Below are 20,073 nucleotides of genomic sequence, written 5' to 3' on the forward strand. Positions count from 1 at the left end.
TGTTGTAAAATGTTAAAGCGTTTTATGATCACTGCAAAAGCGTTTACTGAATGAAATAACTAAATGAATGAAATCTTTTTCAGCACTTGCTCTCCCCCCAGAGGGCGCCAGAGAGGCTCGTTCAGTTGGCAGAGGGCAATCTGAACACACTTGTGACAGAAATGAATGAGCTTCTGACCAGGGTAAGTTGGCAAAATCCTAAATCTTCTTAAAGCAGATAGGTCATGTAAATTAAGGAAAATTACTTCAAATTTCTGAAATGCAAACCTTGTTCTTCTGCGTTTCCATTTTGGTGCGCGAAATAGATGTATTTTTGATTTGCTACTACTGCCTCAAATAACATCTGAGAACCAAGAACCCCAAAAATGTTAGGTACTTGTGAGGAGTCAAGAACAATTGCTAAAAATACCAGAATGACAGTATTATTTTGAAAACTCTATGTAGTAGCCTCCATGGTAAAGTTTTTATCAATTCTGAATTTCAAAAGCAGTGTCTTTGCGGATGTAAGGAAAAAACAAAAACAAATGAAAATACTTGTAGTCTCTTTGATCTCCGAATGGGATTTTTGCATTTGTATAGAAATGCAGTCTATATCAGTATTCCCACACAAAAGAGAAAATCTTCTTTATTATGAAAATTCAATGCATTTAAGACACTTCTTAGAATCACAATGTAAAGTCCCTGTTGCACTTATCAGACTTTTTAAGAAATTGGGAGTTTTAAATTTTCAAAACTGCTAGAGGGTTAAGGTTCTTTTGTTGGTAGAGAATAAATAAAACATAAAGTTTGCCATCTTGTGGCCAGAAAAATACATGAACAAGAAAACTGGCCTGTAATTGAGGGATCTAGTTTGGTTATCTACAAGCTTTAAATGACAAAGAATATTGCTGCAAGAAGGTTCTTACAGATTAGTCCACATTTTCTAAAGATGAGATACCTCAGGCCATAGAATGAGGTGAATTATTAATGGTCATACAGTTCTCTAAACCCAGGGACCCGAGTGGGCCCAGTCCCCAGGTTCCCACTGACCCAGTGCTGTTTCCATCTCAGCTGACGTTGGTTAGGGAAATTTCCACAGGGAAATCAAATGGGCTCCTAAATGCAGAATACTAAACAATGGCCCTGATGTTACAAATAGCATACTAAACGCTTTCTCATAATCTCACACCAGCAATGTGGAATGCACAAATGCAAAATAGAGTTTCTTGCCAAATGTAGTTAGACATTAATTAGAGTAATGAGTACATTTATCTCATATTAACTTAATATTTAATGATTTTGTATTTGTTATATGGATACAACTAAATAAGAAATTTTAAACAGATCATAGCAGAGCAAACTCAATGCAATAAGCACATACGAATATTCACCACATACAAAGCCCAAGCTGTGTGTTGGCAGATGAAAGATACAAATAAGGCTCAGTCTTGTTCTTCAAGGAGCTTGCAATGTCCCGTGTGTGTGTGTGTGTGTGTGTGTGTGTGTGTGTGTGTGTTGTGTACAAAAGCAGTTAGGTATGTGAGACAACTGCAAGTAAATATACAATACAACTTCAAGTAAAATAATGTGCCTGAGAAACAAATTCATATGGAATAATTTAATCTTGATAAAGGTTATTAGGGAAAATTCTATGGGACAGGTGGCATTTTATTCATTCATTGAATGAATACTTATTGGGGGCCTGCCATGCTCTAGGCACCAAGACAGAATGACAGTGCTGGGGATAGAAATATAAGCAAAACTGACACAATCATTGCCCTCATTGAGCTGATGATCTGAGCATAGAGACACTAGAAATATTTCACTAGGAGAATCAGATCTTCTTATGTCTTAGCCTTCATCCTTGCATCTTTCCAGCAGACTCTCCCAGACTAAATTTTTAAAAACAGACTGTTTTAGAGAAGTTTAAGATTTGAAGCAAAATTGATTGTAAAATGCCAAAAGCTCTCACATGCCCCCTGACCCTACACAAGCATAGTCTCCTGGTTGTCAACCTCCCAGAGTGGCACAGTTGTTACAACTGATGAACCTACATTAATAAATCATTATCAACTCGAAGTCCATAGTTTAGGGTTCGCGCTTGGTGGTCTATGGGTTTTGACAAATTTTTGTTGTTGTTGTTTGTTTTTTAAATATATCTTTATTGATTTCAGAGAGAGGAAGGGAGAGAGACATACACATTTTTAATTTTACTGAAGTATAACTCATTATTTCTTTCATGGGTCATACAATACCTTTGGTATTCTATCTAAAAAGTCATTGCCATACCCAAAATCATCTAGATTTTCTCCTATGTTATCTTGAAGTTTTATATATTTTATTTATATAGTTTTGCATTTTACATTTAAGTGCATGATATAATCTGAGTTCATTCCAATGCTTTTTTTTAAATAAACTTTTATTTTAGAATAGTTTTAGATTTACAAAAGAGTTGCAAGGATAGTACGGAAATATCCCATATACCCCACACCATTCCCCCTGCTGTTAACATCTTAGTGTGGTATGTCTGTTATAACAAGTGAACTAATATTGATTCATTATTATCAACTAAAGAATAATTTATTCAGATTTCTTCAGTTTTTACTCCATGTCCTTTTATGGTTCCATGATCCCCAGGAGGCTACATTACACTTGGTCATCATGTGTTCTTAGGCTGTGTCCTCCAGACTGTGACAGTTTCTCAGGCTTTCCTTGTTTTTCATGACTTTACCAGTTTTGATAAGTTTGTGTATTTCATAGGCTGTCCCTCAGTTGAGGTGTGTCTCATGTTTGCCTCATGATGAGAATGGAGTTATGGGGGTTTTGTTGGACAAACTGCAGAGCGAAAGTATCACTTTTGTCACATCTTATTAAGAACCCATGTAATCAGCATGTCATCACTGTTGATGTTGATTCTGATCACCTGGCAGAGATACTGTCAAGTTACTTTTTTCCCTTTTTCCATACTTCAATACCATTTTTCTTTGTCCATTCTTCAGATTTTATAACACAAAAAGCCTAGATTAAAAGACTGATGAAAGCAAATATCTCCTTGATGAAGTGAGGAGGAAATGGAAATGTTCACTTATTAATTAACCTTGTCCCAACCACGTTTATAATTGTAAACATAACTGTCGTGGAGACCTTAAATACTCCATTCTTTCTTTCCCTGTGGTCAAGCTGAATGATCATCAAAAGGTGTATTGATACACATGGAATCATAACTAGAAGACTAGGTGACTTAAATATACAATAATATCCCTATAAGACCACTAATATCTTTCTCTCATAGCCATGAATGATCCAGCAGTTGGACCAGAACAGGAGAAGTGCAGTGGCCTCGACTTTCTACTATCTGTAGCTACATTAGGAGACAATTCCTAAAACTAGGACTGTGCATAGGAATTACCTGGTGCCAGGTCTCACCCCCAAAAGTTGTGATATAATTGATCTGAGGTGCAGTATGAGCACTGGGACTTTCGGTAGCTCTCCAGATGATTCTGACATTAGGCAAAGTTGAGAACTACTGTGAGCCTCTTGTCATCTGATGGCTCCAGCTCCCTTTCCTCTGGAAAGTGCTTTCACTGGTACAGCCAATCCTTTTGATGCTCCCTTTCTCTGCTTTGTTGGCTGACCAGTTGCTTTAGGACTAATACATTCTTTACATTTCTTAAAGTATTTGGCGAGTCTCTTCCTGCTTCTGATTTGGGAGCTGCCCTCTCCTTCAAATGCTAATATATTTTGTGCTCCTTTTCTTCCATGGAAAAATCTAATTCTTTAATAACCCTTTGTAAAGAAAATAATATGCTCCACAAAATAAACACTTTAACATGTATTTTATATACATTAGTTAATGTGTAAATAGTATATAAGTAAAATATTACATAATCAGATCTCTTTCAATGTATTTTGATTTCTTGTACTTTTATTTCCCCTTTGGAATATAAGTTCCTTAAATCTGAGAATCATATTTAACATATGTAAGCTGTCCTACAATATGTGTGGAATATTGCAGTGTTTTTTATGACACTGCATATACCTCTATAGCTACTGCCCTTAGCTCCTTCTTTTGTTTCACAGCCATCTTTTTGGAAAGATTTGGAGATAGGTCTGCATTTCCTTTTCACTCCACTGCACTATAGATTTCCACTCCCAGCATGCTACTAAAACCATTTCTACAAGATAACCAAGTGACAGGTTGGTCACTAAATCCAATGGAATCTTTATTTTATTTGAACTCTTTGTAAAAATTGCCACTTTCAATACTTCCTTTCTTCTTGACATACTCTGTTTTTCTCTTGACTTTCTGGCCTTTCATTCTCAGCCTCTTTTTCTGCCCATCCCTTCAAGTTGGTTTTCTTGAGGTCCAGTCCACAGTCCCCATCTCTGTTCACTCCGTAAGCTCTTTCTTTAGGCTTCAATTACCGTATCTATGCTGATGATTTAAAAATCTGTGTTTTCAAGATAGACTTTATTCTTCTACTTCTGTCCTATGTCCCTAACTACCAACTGGATATCTTAAACTCATTATCCTTGTCTTATATCTCATGCTTCCTCCTGGAGCACCTCAGGGATTTACCCTCTAATATGTCTCCCAAAAGAGGAATCAATGGATTTCCCTTCACTCTACCCTCCTTTTCACCCCCAACCCAATTCATTTCCCTTCTGTGACCTCTCTCTCTGAGCTTTGTTCAACTCCAACCTACTAATGGTCATATGGCAGAGTAGACTTTCTAACTCACAGGCCCGATCATGTCACCCTCCTTCATATTCTATAATGGCTCTTCCTTTGCTTCTTGCTTAACTCCCCAGCCTCATCTCTCCCCCAAATCACTGTCTGGTCACCGGGACACTGATTCATTGAACATATAAGACAGAACCCTGGAAATCCCCGCAGTGCTGTTCTTCCTCATTTTCCCTCCTCTTATCTAACCCATTTCCCAATGCAGTGGGTTCCACTTCCATATGTAGGCCTCAGCTCCGCTACCCCGCTCCCGTCCACTCTCCAAAGTCTTTAGTTTAGGGTTACCACAATAAACATCTCTTAAATGTTTATTCTATAAGAGGAGAATGTTATTTATGTATTAGACTGAACTATATAAAATATCAAAGTTTAGCTTTATTTACTTTGTCTTTTACTGCCTATGTACAATTTAAAAATCAAATTTAAATGAAGATTAAGCATTTCCAAAATGATGAAATTTGTTTTTAAATGATTTAAGTGCCAACAATATTAGATATTTATAATGCCTTCTTTATAGTTTTTAAAGGTGTATGTTGCCAAGAACTTTTTTAAAATTTCTACTCTTATGCTTTAAAAGAGAGAGAGAGAACGTATGACAAATCATGCTTATTTGGTTTGGACCTTTCAAAATTAACACTTGCAATATTTAGGGGGAAATTCCACTTGGAACTGACCCATCATCATTCCACAGGGTCAGCTGGTTGCTCCCTGTCTCTTTGCTTGTGTGTCTCTCCTAGCAGCATGCCTGAGGAGTACTTCACTGGCATATACAGAACTGGTAGCAGTTGAAGATAACCCTTGAGGATATCATATAAATGAATAGATCTGAAATTTAATTTTAGTAGAAAACCACATAAGCCTGTAATTGCAAAGGTGGATGGCACCTAAGCAATGCTGTCTATTCAGTAGTTAGATATGCTCCATTAGATTCTAGTTTTAAAATAAAGAAGGCAGAAAATGAGAGACGCTAGTAATATCCAGCCAAGAAAATTATGTGCAGATTTCAAGAGGCACAGTGAGAACTGCTCAAGCTAAAGCAAGAAAGTAACAGCTACATTGTTCAGAAGTAAATTAATGTGTGCCTAATGGTAATGCATGCTGCCTAGATATAAATACTCCAGAAAAAGAAAAGGAAAACATACCTATTTGAGTGATCTTGAATGTAAAGAAAAAAAGGTAATCAAAAGTAAGACAGATGTACAAAGTACTGCATAAGGCATCATTTACAACAGAGCACTAGGAAGATTATAGGACAGAGGTAAGAAGATATGAAAATAAGAAAATCAAAGATAGAGAATGAAAGGAAGATTGTACAACACATTAGGATAAATGAGAAGACATTTGTCAAATACTCAAAAGATAAGGTAATAGGGAATAAGAGGAAGGATGATTTAGGGATGGGGATGGTAATTTAATAAAACACAAGAGGAACCAAACTGGACCAGACAGATAGCCCTATCATGTACTATTTAACAGTCATCTGTAACTTGATCAAAAGCTTATCCTGGGTGAAACTGACTTTTGTGGGTTTCACCTTTTTACAGCGATACCAATATCACCGCTCCCCATAGGTGATAGTGCGTTTGTCATAGGCTTTCTTTATGGAGTCTTTCATGGGTGGTTTTGACAAGGGCAACTCTTCAACTTAATTACTGTGTAATGAGACATGATACTTAAAATACATAACTACATGTTATGATATGGGTTTTTCAATACATTAACTTACTTAACCCTAAAGCTTATGCACATAAAATTGTGCGTAAGTTAGAGTAACGCCCCTCCTCCCATTCAGAATGTTCAGCTTTTTCCCGTGTTTTCCTAGTCTTCCTGGATGTTTGATACAGACAGAATATAAAGCTGTGAGACAGAAAATGTGTTTTGTCCTCAATTCCCTATGTATGGAAGATTAGATGAGTCACTTAACCTCTCCAGAGCTTCATTTTCACCAGCATAAAGCTACGGATCCTGCTCTCTATGCATCTATAAAGGCAGAAAGATAACCCGTCTCTTAGACTGGTAATGCTGTAAGTCAGTGCCTTTTGGCACCAGGAACCTTACATCCCTCCTATCCTAGAGAACATCCAAGAGAGGCAGCTCTTGTCTGTGCAGAGGGAAGGTCATCTTCTTCCTCGGTAAGCATGGTGCTGGCCCTGATCAGTCCTGCCCATGCCCAGCCCCTGCCCCCATCCACACCAGCATGGTACTTGGTATGTAATCACAGGCTAGTTTTGAATTACCCTGAAGCCAGTGACTAGGATGCAGTGTGTTGGAAACTGAAGGCTCTCAGGCCTGGCTCTCCTCCTAACCACTGAGCTACAGCTCTGGAGCAACACCTTCCTCTGAGGCTATGAAAAATGCCCAGAAAACTACCTAGCCATCCACATTCACCAACAAGCATAACACCAGGCATATGGCCAGTTTGAATGGTATTGAAAAGGCATATGGTGAGAGGTTTTATTTTCCTTCAACAGGTTTTAGAACATCAAGGGGATAATTGATTTGATTTTTATCATTATATCAGCCAAGAACCCAACATCTTTCACCTCCTTTTGCCAGACACTATGCCTGGCATTCAGGAATAGAGAGAGGTAGGGCATAGCCCCAGCCCCCAAGGGTAAATATTAGATCGATATGGCAAAACACATAATAAAGTAATTACTCAAAATAGTCATGAATGGTGGTCATGATCATTGTTTTTGAATATCTAAGAAAATAGAGCATGTGCAAAATAGTCAGGGATGGCTTCACAGAGCAGGTAAGGTTGGAACTGAATCTCAAAGGCTGGATTTATTTTGGAGAATTGGAGAGGAGTTAAGGAGCAATCATATGAACAAAAGCTTTTTCCAGCATTGATCATAGAAAGGGAGGCAATAAGGATGGTAATAAGGTTGGCAAGATTAGTTAAGAAAATGTTGTTTAGTCAATATATTTAACATTCATTCAATATTTGCTATAAGGTAGACATCATACTAGGGTCTGGATATAAAATGAGGAGCAGAATAGACCAAGCTCCTGCCCTCTTAGAGCTTATCATATAGTCAGGGAGGAAGCTAATAAATAGGCAAGCCAACACATAAATAAGTAATTCTACAATGCATGGTGCTATGAAGGAAATGTTTTGCTGCAGGAAGTGCAGAAACCTCAGTAGGTGCCCTGGAAATGGCCACACCAAGAAGAGATACTTATTAAACTGAAAGCTAATGGATGACAAGGATCCAGTCACTGAAAGCATAGAGGAAAAGCTCATTCCAGGCAAGGACAACAGCCTATAAGAAGGCCCTGGGAAGGGAAGAGTGTGACACATTTTATATACTAAAAGGAAGTCAGGGAGGTTGATTGCCTTGGGTTTTAGTCGCAACTCTTTTAACTTGTTTCTTGGCATGGGTCATGTCGACATCTTAATATTGGAGTACTCATATAATTGGTACTGAGTTTGTTAATGATGATGCGAAAATCTTACTGTATAAGTTAACTAGGTAAGTAGAAGTCAAGGCAATGAATACTGTCTTAATTATCCAGAATTTAAAAGGGACTGTGTATTAATATATGTTTATTTTCAAAAAAGTCAATGCTTTGAACTATTAAGAATTGTTAAGCTCAAAGGTGTGAATATTTTTGTAAATTATGATCTTTTGGTAATATAGCTAAGATATTAGTAAAGAAAAAAAAATAAGTTCAAATTATAATGTCCATTTTCTCTGTAGTAAGAGGTACTAGTGCTGATGATACAGTAATTCTTATGATAAGATATTGAAAGGTGACCATAAGGTAGATCAAGTCCCATATTATAGTGTTCTGTAGCATATGAAAACAGGAGTGATATCATAGAGCACAGTCAAGTCCAGACTAGACAAGCATCTAAAGCAGTTTAAACGGCCAACATCTGAAGCTGTTCACCTTAGTAATTCAAAGCAACATTTAAAAAATTATATGTGTGTATGTATGTGTGGTGTGGATATGTAAGAAGTTATTTGACCCATCTGAGCCTTGAATCTGAAAGTTAAAATAATTTCATTATTAATATTTCAGGAGTTAATCATGAGCATTCTAATATATTGACCAACACCCTCCAAATGATTATATATATATATATATATATATATATATATATATATATATATATACTGCAAACTGTAAAGGAGAATTTCAGAAGCTCCCAATGGATTCTTATCCTTCCATCCTTTTATTTGTGATAGTAACACTTGCAGGTTGTGAAGATGATAATAGTTGCAAAACTTTGGAAACTTTCATGGGTTAAGCCTCTTACTGCCGCTGGGAAATCACAACATGCAATACAATTTCTATAGCATCTCTAACCATGTTCTGTGCTGGACAGACATTTAGCTCTATTTTAAGTTCTATTTAAAATCCACTTTTATATTTTAAAAAAAATAAATTTTTTTGAGCATCTAGAATGCAAGCACTCCAGTACAAGATTTTAGAGTATTAATAACTCTGCCAACTTGGACCTCATTCAAATCATTTTGAGACAGTTTGTGATTCTTTGGTTTATTATCTGTAGTTAGGCCATTCTCATCTCTTTATTTAAAAAGAAGTCATGTTTATTAGCATGTGCATACGCATTAAAAAACCAAGTGTAAACCTATTTTAAGTTGCTCTAAATCTTGTAGTATCTTTTAAGAAATTTGAATGTTATGCATGCCATTTTTATTTGACTGAATATGGTAGATCTTAACTATGAACACATGAAATTGACTCCATTGTGTCTACATGGCATCTTCGACATGAATGGAGATAAAACTGTATGGGGATTCTCTTTGAGAGGGGAGGCCGTTTTGAGGTTCTGTTTTATTTTGTTAACAGTAATGGTTCTGTGATTAGCATCCATCTTTTCTGGTGATGATATATGGGAAGAGTTAGCATTTAGTCTTCTGTAATGTTTTACTGGCATCTTTAGAGTGTTATAAAACAAGCATTTACTACTTAGTAGCTAAGCATTTGCCCCGCTCTGTCTCTGTAATTAACGTATTGATTTAAACGGAATCTATAGGATGAAGCTTATTGAGACAGACTGCCTGTGCCTGTGTCATTGCTACACTCCACACTTTTTCAGTAAATAAAATATGGACAAAACTGCAACATGTAGAGACTAAAGACTTTTGGCAACAGCACCTTAAAAATATTTCAAAATAATTGTGTTTTATCGCTTCTCCTGTGCCATTGCTTGTAACGAGGGTTTTTAAAAGACTAAATACAGCTCTCTGATTTCCATTTAATGGAAGAAGTAATAAAGTTTAATTGTATACTTGAGCACAGGGCGTCACTTCCAGTACATCTGATCAATAATTCATTGATTGCCTTTGGCTCAAAGTAATATTTGAAAGAAAATGTAGCCAGTGGGTGTTTATCTAACAGCAGCTACATCATCTCTATTAATTATACTTTCCCCGAATTTGGATCATTAGGCGACCAAAGTGACAGCAGATGGCGAGCAAACTGGACAGGATGCTGAGAGGACCAACACAAGAGCAAACTCCTTAGGAGAATTCATTAAGGAACTTGTCCGGGATGCAGAAGGTATGGCAAAAGCCACAATGTAATCATTATTTCTCCCAACAGAAAGGAATAAAGAAAGGAAGAAAGAAAGAGAGAGAGGGAGGGAGAGAGAGAAAACGAGAGAGAGAGAGAGAGAGAAAGAAAAAGAGAGAGAGAGAGAGAGAGAGAGAAAGAGAGAGAGAAAGAAAGAGAGAAAGAAAGAAAGAAAGAAAGAAAGAAAGAAAGAAAGAAAGAAAGAAAGAAAGAAAGAAAGAAAGAAAGAAAAGGGATTACATAGGACTAGAATTTCTCTAGTAAGAGATGTCATTTCTAAATTTGAGAGTTGCACTTTAAAAAGTATGCTGGTCAAGTTATTCAAGGGCATTATCTGCTGAGAACCTACAACCCTGAGTGTTAAAGTAGTGACAAGAGCCCATAAATTAGTAACTATGAGTGCAGATAGCAGTAAATTGGAGGCACTCCTTTAGGAATGCTTCCAATTTTAAGGAATGGCTATTGTGATTAAATAGCTAATGGGCAACTTATGCCTTGCTGTTGTTTGTATTCAGATCTAGTTAAAAGATGTTTAATTTTTTAAAGCTAATTTTATCAATCTGCTCGGTACATTAAAGCAGCACTTTAGTTTCTCAGAATGCCTTTTAAAACACTTGGTGCTGGTTTTCAGTGACATCTGTTGCCTGGGATTTGGATATGCTGCCTTCCCAGAAGCTTTACTGCATTTAGTCCACGGTTCTCTGGGAGTCAGTTCTTGGCATCTGCCAATCTCACTGAGCATCAGAGTTGAAGCTATATTTTGGGCAAAAGCCCATATTGAGAAACGCTTAAAGAAAAGAGGTAATAGAAAAAGAAAGAAAGAAAGAAAAAAGCCCACTAGTTCTTAAATATCAATTAATATACAATAAGCATGCACTCATGTTTAGAAAGTAAGAAAAGGGTTTGGGGTTTTTTGTTTGTTTTTTGGTTTTAAAAATGAAAACATTTTTATTGCTCTATAGTGATATGCATTTTATGTACTTTGCTTTGTAAGATAGCCAAATAAATCAGGACATGAGATAAGCCTTCAAGGCAGATCCTGACAAGTAATTCTTAGGAATCACTGGCCAACAAGAGACAGAAAGTCCCAAAGATTCCCCACTGCAAGAAGCAACAGAGTTTTAATCTGAGGCATAATCTGAGGCAAAACATGTCAGGATCTGAAACAGAAATTCTTCGTACTAGAAAACTCTCAGTTAACTCCTGTGGTTAATCCTCTGCCTGATGAAGTTTTTATACTTCTTGTTTTATTTTTCATTAATGGTACTTGAAGTATCCACTTCCTCCCAACAAAATATTTATAAATCCCATTGCAAGTAGAACAATTTCACTGTGCCTGGGTCCCTGTAGGCACTTGTTAATACTCCAGGAACTTTCCTTTTCCTTCCACCTCAATCTCTAACACTCCACACCCAGAAGCGTATCCTAGGAACTTTTTTTTATCATTCCAATCCAACATTGGTACATAAAAATGAATGTTACTACATGTTTTCAGTAGACTCCAGCATCCGCACCAATGACTTGACCTTGTGCCCTCCACCTCCCAGTGTGTGCACTGCACAAAGGCCACCAGCAGGGGGCAGAGTGGAAATGATATTTAACCCAGGCTCTTTTTACCATCCACAACCCGTCCATCAGAGAAATGGGTTAAGTGTCATTAAAGGTGTTTCCCATTCCCTAGATTGGGCCTCAGTCAGGCGGCCTGGTTGTGCCTGTCCAAATGGGGCCCCTTTCTCTAATTCACACGAAGTGCCCTCTGGGATAGCTGTGATCCTGTTCCTGAGGAATACCTGAATACTACTCTCTCTTCCAGCAGGTACTAACATAAACGATTACAAAAACATAACCACAGCCCTTCCTAAAAGAGCTTTGGCAGAATTAATCCAACTGTGAAAATTTCATGAAAATTTACATTTGAGCATGCCAGAGTTAAACTAAATCCTGTCTGAGATGTGTCTGTGTGCTACAAGTCTTGGTAGTTTAGGTGATTTTTTTAAAAAGAAAAAACTCATCAAAAGCTTTAAGTAAGTAATACAACATACCCACACCCTTTTTTTCTCTTAAAATGACAATAAGTGGAGTAATCATCAGTACTTTTAGGTTTTATTAGTGGCAGTAAATGGCTGTTGGAACAGTGAATGCTTCAGTCTGGCATTATCTTTTCAGTTTTATTTTAAATGGAACACCTTACTCACCCTGTCTTCTACCATAAGTCGTGGTCTCTTCCCAGATAACCATCATCTATTAATCTAAGGCATTCTTATCTCAGTATAATTTTTAAGGTGTACTATGCCATGACTTCTGATTAGATCATGAATGAACTATTCCACACACTATTAGAATTAATGAGTGGACATATATAAACCCATTAGTGTTATGTCCTGACATATAATGAGACTTAATAAATGCTAGAGACCTTTCTTTTCTGTTTCTCAGAACACAGTAGTATTTGCCATTTATGATAAATTTACCCATCAGAGAATATTTTTTTCAGGTTCATTATGAAAAATAGCTTTGCTTCTCCTGAAGAATTATTTTATTTGTATGTTACATATGCTGTAGAACTCTTAAGTATCTTAAGTACCTCATTTTTGTCCCCAGCTATGCCTTGGCTACTAAGATGCTTAGTGCTAGACTTCAGATTTACTGCACTGAATATTATAGTTTGCCTTTTTGTCCATTAGTATTTCTCCTGATTTACATTAATTTTGAAATCTTTACCATCTTCTTTTAAATTAATTTTATCTTGTTTTAAAGAAATTTTAAAGCTACTTTAAATTCCCTTTGAAATAAGGTAGAAATAAATAAGTAAATTTAAAAGATATATTTGTTATAATTATTTTTCAGTACCTTAAAAACATACTGAAGCTGTAATATATAACTTTGAGTAAGAGACAAACACATTCATCTTTAGTTTAAAAGTACTCAGAGAGATTCCAACTTCCAGAGATAGAAGCAGTGGAGCAATCAGGCCTCTTCTATTAAATTTCTTAATACAGCATTGTTTTTCTGAAGCAGTTTTGGGCTACCCTAATAACTTTTTCTAGTTGCTTACATATTGCTTTAGTTCAAAAGAAATGATGCATCCCAAAAGGTACAGCCATATTTCCCTTTTCTCTCTCTCTGATATAATTCTTTTTCCACCAAATTCTTCTCTGCAGAAATTTAGCTTTGAGAATGGGCCACAAGAGAAAGAGGAAGCTGTATCTCACATTTCTTCCTTCCTCAAAACCACCCAAGCCCAAGACCTAAATTCAATTAATTATTTTTTTTAATCTCTATCGAAAACTCCTTTATATATTAATTTAATAAGGGCAAAACAAACAGCTTTGGCATGTTGTGAAGTGGGGTTTATGCCTTTCATTAAAAAAAAAAAAAGCGGATGCAAGTGAAATCAATGGTTACCTAGATGCTACATTTGGTTAAAGTCAACTGCACAGACAGGCATGCACTCAAACCAAAGGATGGGGCTGTATTATAGGAACAGCCAAATTTGCTCTTGTGTTTCTTGAAGTCTAACGAGTAGAAACCTTCTTAGATTTAATTATCTTCATTCTAGCATGGTTCCCACCTAGTCTCCTGGACCAAAGAGCTTTCAAATCAGTCCAAGGTCAAACATGACACAGACTAGGTGATATACTGCTAACAGTAGGGATGGAATCTTGAGATGGTTCTTTGGCTTATGCCAAGGTATGAGTGTGAGCCAGTTGGCCAACAAAGAGCCATCCTCACAACCTTCTAAGAATTCAGCACCTGAGCAATAATTTCTACCAGGGGGCTAGGAATGACCATATTTGTTCTTTAAAACGCCTGATTCAAATTATTCTGCCAGTTAAACTGTGGCTATTTCAGGAATAAGGGATTGACTGCAGCAGCTATCTAATCAAAGACATGTATCATGAAAATAGATTTAGAAAGGTGCATTTTGGAAAGGGTAGAATCAGAGGTAGAAACTCAATTCCTTCTACTAGTCCAGTGATTCTCATACTCTAGCATGTGTCCAAAACTCCTAGAGGACTTGGGGAAACATAGATTGCTGGTCCTGGTCTGGGGTGGGACCTGAGACTCTGCATTTCTAATAAGCTTCTAGCTGATGTTGATGCTGCTCTTTTGGGGACCACATTTCAGAACCACATTTTAGAACCACAGGATATACCCACCATGTGACACTCACCGTGGCTGCTCTACTTAGTCTGATGAGGTCCACCTCTTTCAAGAGCTCTGCCTCTACTATCCTTGGAACAGCTTTTACCAATGCCAATCAGAAAAGTTTCTCTAAGGATAGAAATGAATTTCAGGGTTCTTTGTGTCTTAAAGAAGTCTTAGGATACAGCTTTGAGTAGTAGAAAATGCCTCTTGGCCAACCCAGAGCCCTCATTCTAGGGATTTTCATAGTTAATATTATAGAAGTTAGGGCTTGACAGACAAAAGAGTTCAAAAAAAGAATCTCCTTTCAACTTGCTAAATTAACCTTCCATAGAACACACTTCAGGAAAAGTTGCTCTAAAACTAATGGTAGAACTGCAAGAATGTTTCAGTTCACCAGTTTTTCAAATTTTTATTTGACATAGAATTCGTTTTTCAAATGAAATTTTTCCCAGAATACCAACCTATAAAGGAAAGTCTTGGCAGAATAGACATCATTTGTGGACTACCTGAAGTACCTGGAGAATCCTAAATTTCCAAAGAGCACAATTTGAAACCCCATTTAATGCATAATAAACACAGACTGTTACGATGGTTGTTATTGCTGGAAGGTATCTTTGAGGCCTAATCTATAACTCTTGTCCCTAGACCAGTGCTCCTTTCCTCACTCTTTCAAAAATGTGAACACAGAGCTATGTTGAAAGGCAGGTTCATTTGTAGATATCTCATCACCGATAGCATTTCTGTACTCAGTATTATAAAATAACCTGGGTATGATTGCATCTTACCAGCAATGTAGACCTTATGTTTTCGGCCTCCAAGTGTTACACTCCATGTCTCATTTTTCACCCCTTACCTGAAAAGGATTTGAGCCACTTCTTTTTTCTGTATTTCTTCCTTTTGAGGTTAAAAAAAACAACCTGCTTTAATTACCGTGCGCCCCAAAAGAAGCATATTATGGAGAAATTTGCCCCATTTCCCTGTTTGTTAAGGATTGTTGTATTAGCTGCCTCTGTTTCGCAGCAGGAACACCATGCAGACCACATTTCATTCACTTTTCATTTGGAGATGGTGGGGAAGAGCAGATGTTGAGTGGCATTTTTTGCATGTGGCATTTTTGTTTACTAATTTGCAAAATTTGTTTTACCCCCTGCAGCTGTAAATGAAAAAGCTATAAAACTAAATGAAACTCTAGGAATTCAAGACAAGGCCTTTGAGAGAAATTTGCAAGAGCTTCAGAAAGAGATTGATCAGATGATGGGGGAATTAAGGAGGAAAAATCTAGATGCACAGAAAGAAGTTGTTGAAGATGAGTTGGTGTGAGTAGACCCTCTACCATGTTTTCATTGGATAAACTGAACTTTCCAAGTTGTTTACAGTTTTCTAAACTTTCCATCACGTATGTGAGTATAAGATACTTTGCTTGCTACTTAGGTTTTATTTACCTAGTTATAATTTATCTTGCTCTAAAATGGATTAAAAATATGTTCTTGCCTATAATCAAGTAATTGATCTTTTCTGGTGCTGTCCTTTCTATAATTAGGCTTCTGGGCTTGCTTTATTAATTGCCTTTATTTGGAACTTTTAAACTATCAATATTTTTTTGTTTCGTTTTGATGAAAATGCTTTTGAATAAATAAAGCTATTAATTTTGCATGCCATCTTAGATGTCTTGTCATCTCACAGAATGCTAAATAAGAGTCATCAAATAATAAATGCTTAATACCTTGAAATCAGGGCTAGGAATTTGAGGTTGGGAGTAATAGCAATAGTGACTTTATTGATGCTAATTAACTCATGTCACCACACACTCAATATAAAAAAATACAGTTTTATATCCATAGCTAACTTCAAAGCGATGGGGTTAATAATACTTAAATAATGTATACTAAACTAACAACATCAGCAACATCTGAGAACTTGCTAGAAAAACAAATTATCAAACCCCACCCCAAAACTACTGAATCAGAAGCTTTGGGGATGGAGCCCAGCAATGTTTTGACAAACATTTCAGAACTACTGTTTTTCAAGCACTTAGCTTAAGGACTCAGATATTGTCACTTTAGGAAAACTATAAAGTTAAACCCCAGAAACTCCGAGATTACTCAGAAGAAAAAGAAAAGTAAATGAAAATCATGACTTTATATTAGCATGTCAATAACATAGAGTTCCATTCACAGTTTCTAACCAAACATCAGTATATTCATACCTTACATTCAAAGTAACAGAGGAAATGTCTCATTATGTTGAATCAGGTAGCATGAGGGGGCATGTGAAGTAAATCATAAAACTCATTGCATCAGTCAAATTATGAGAATGAGGTCCTTTCCAATTAAAATTTTATGTTACTAACAAATTAAATGTGTGGATTTGGGGGCATTAATTTTCATTGTAAATGGTAGTGTCACTTTTCAGGTATCGGTTTTCAACTCGGTTTAGCATGCAGTCAGTCTTCGTCAAACATTGCCTCGTTTTTCCGTTCTCGCAATGCTAGCGTGTCTGTAATAGTGTAGAAGCAGGAAGCCCTGCGGAGGTGGCGGGCTCACTGTGTGTGGGGCGGGTGCTTGCAGGGCTGCGGAAGGCCTGCTGAAGAAGGTGCGGAGGGTGTTCGGGGAGCCCCGGGGGAGGAACGAAGGCCTGGAGAATGAGCTCCGCGGGAAACTCACCCACCACAAAGACCAGCTTGACGACGCTCGGGGCCTGCTGAGAGAAGCCATGAACAAAGTCAGAGAAGCTAATCGCTTGTCTTCAGCCAACCAGGAGAACATGACTGCCCTGGAGGTGAGTCTCGGGCTCTCAGCTGGGTGTGGGCTGCGGGGGGGCGTTGGACGTGGCTGGTCGAGTTGATGCACATTCAGAGGTCAGAAATGACAGCTCGGAAGGGAGACTTCCGAGAAGCAGACCGGGGAATGAGCTTCCTCCTTTTTAAGTCAACGATCATTGCCCATAAAAGCAAATAAAATGTAAAAACTTAAACTGTTGAAGATTTTTCAAAAACAGTGAAGTACAGTGGAAGGAGCTGTTCACTGGGAGTCAAGGACCTTGGTCCAAATGGCAACTGTGCCACTAACTGGAAGCACAAGCTTGGCCAAGTCAATTAAGGCCTCTAGACAACAGTCCCCGCCTGCATGAGTGCGTTGGACTAGAGCAAACCCCCTTTATCTTCAAGTACTAAGAACACAATTTTACACCCCAACCTACCCCTCGGTTTAGACAGCGGATGGCCCTAAACCACGCAAGTGACAAGTATTTTCTCATGGGATTTGGGCGCACGCGGAACAGCTCACTGGGAGGCCAGCACTTTGGAAGATTTTGATTTTCTCTTTTCAATGTGTTCTATGCAAGTGATATTTTAAAAATAACTAACATGAACAGCTCAAGTGTGAGTTCTTTTTCCCTCCTTTTTCTCACAGACTAGAGGCGCTTTTCTCCTCCAGAAATGATGGGCAGCCTCTGCCCTTCTCAGGGTGCCGACGAGCTGGAACTAAACAGGCTCCTCCACCTCTTTGCCTCTTGGTTGCTCTCAGTCTCCCCAACTCTCTCTCTCCCTCCCTCTCTCTCCCTCCCTCTCCCCCTCTCTCTCTTAGGATTTAACATGACAAATTGATCGCTTGTCCCAAGAGTAAATTTAGCACATAAAATGGCACAAACCTGTATTTGGTATTTAAAAAGGAACAACTTTCTCCCCAGAGACAGACTTACCTTTGCTGTTTTCAAAATATTTCACCCCCAACAGATATGAAAACTGCAGCAGAGCTATATATCTTCTAAAACATAATCCCACCTTCAACTCTACCCCAACATGCCCTGGCATATTTATGGAATGCCAGTTGAATAAAATGAATCTGGATTTTTTTTTATCTACTCATTTCTGTCCATTTTTCTTTGGATTAAGAGAAGTATGAATTAAATTTTTAAAAGCCCCCCCCCACACACACACACACTGTCTCCTGGACTTAGCCTTGTCATTTTGATAGAAGCTTGAAGAGGCTCGCTTTTTCCTTAACTGACGTATCTAATTCGAACCAATTTGGAGTCTACTGACATGCTGGCAGCATTAAAGAAAAAGCACTGTCTCGTGAGGCAGGATGCGGGGCTGTCGCGGGAGCGGAGGCCTCAGCACGATTCCTCCTGCGGGGTCACACACCTCGGGCGTGGCTTACTCGGAGGTGCACCACTTCATTTTATGGCAACAGTTTAAGAAATTAAAATTACCTGTGTGGAAAGTATAATAAGCGTCTGGGAAGTATTTCAAGAAGAGTTACAGTGGCACAGTAAATGGTGCTTTTAGCTATTCCTTCCTTTTAGTGATGTTTAAAACTAGGAGCCATCATCCTTGCCCACCCCCCAGAGATGCCTGGAGCTTATATAGTCAGTACCGTAGTTCTGAGCAGGCCTTTTCATATTTCCATTTTATATGCCATGCTTAAGTACAGGCTTGTTTAAAACTTACCGGAGTAAATAGATAAACTGATTAAATTAGCAAGAGGAAGGCACAGCTTATTTAAGGTTGTTTGCCAAGGCTGATTAAAGTTGATTACCAAGGCTGGCTCTAGGATGGCTAGAAAGGAATGACCTGGAGAGTATGTTAGACCAGTTCCTTGGACTCTCACTCAGACCCAATTGGCTGGTCTAGGGTGTGGCCCAGGGTCCATGTTCTAAAACTTTCCCTGGTTTATCTGATGTGCATATAGGTGTGAGAACAACCTATACATTATATCCATTTGATGGAATAATGAGCTTTCTTAAAAAATAAATAACTTTATTGTACCTGTGCCCACTAAGAAGGTGATATAAGACCCAACTCAAATGGGATTTTTTTGTTTATTTTTAAAAAGGTAAGCATGTAACTTTTATCATTAAAAACATTTGCGAAGCCCCTACTAAGTTCAGGAGATGTGCTAAACACAAAAATTGATAATGTCAAGTACTGGCCCTCATCCTGTGGTCCTGGGAACAGTATCATCAGCATCTACCAGAAACTTGTTCAAAATGCAAATTCTCAGCCCCCACCCAAAACAGTCAACTGAGAAACTGTGAGTAGGGCCCAGCAACTGGTGTTTTTAAATCCCTTCAGTTATTCAGATGCAGCCTTAAGTTTGAGAACCATTGATATTTAGAATAAAACACCATCTCTAATGACTTTAGGTGATTTTATTTATTGGGAGGTACACACAAGGAAACCATTCTGTACGCTAAACTAATTATGGAGGCAAGAAAAGGAAGGACATCTCCATTACCCTAGGTTTAGGATGGGCTTCACAGAGGACCTGACGTGTGTGCTAAGTTAAAATAAAAGGGGAAGAACATTCCAAAAATAGGGGGGAACCATTTGCCAAGGCACAGGAAAAGAAAAAAAAAAGGGGTAAAACATTTTGGGAAAATTCAGTGGTTTGACAGGACTGGAATGAAGGTTGCATGGAAAGGAGCGAGGGAAGAGAAAACCAGCAAAGACAGAGCCAGACCTTAAGTTAATAGAGAATTGCATTCTGAGACTCAGCCAAGGAATTTGGTTTTTATCCTGAAAGCTATTGGATGCAATGGAAATACTGGAGTCATGGATTAAAATTACATTTTGGGGATTTTTTGAGTGGTTCATGTAAACTGGAGAATTGGTTTTGTATTGGAAAATAGTGTGGTATAAGGCTGGGAAA

At 37.8% G+C, this 20,073-nt stretch overlaps 1 protein-coding gene across 6 annotated transcripts in view; it reads left to right on the plus strand.

Annotated features, from left to right (window-relative positions):
* Positions 1–20,073, plus strand: part of LAMA2 (laminin subunit alpha 2) — a 459,384-nt gene that overhangs the window by 352,894 nt on the left and 86,417 nt on the right. For all 6 annotated transcript variants that reach the window (XM_081140004.1, XM_081140000.1, XM_081140002.1 and 3 more), the window contains 4 exons: positions 84–182; positions 10,150–10,261; positions 15,576–15,738; positions 16,990–17,200. In XM_081140004.1, coding sequence (XP_080996130.1) covers positions 84–182; positions 10,150–10,261; positions 15,576–15,738; positions 16,990–17,200 — 585 coding nt within the window. The remainder of the gene's footprint in view (positions 1–83; positions 183–10,149; positions 10,262–15,575; positions 15,739–16,989; positions 17,201–20,073) is intronic.

This window comes from Miniopterus schreibersii (genome assembly GCF_964146895.1).
Source record: "Miniopterus schreibersii genome assembly, chromosome: 6".
Taxonomy (NCBI): domain Eukaryota; kingdom Metazoa; phylum Chordata; class Mammalia; order Chiroptera; family Miniopteridae; genus Miniopterus; species Miniopterus schreibersii.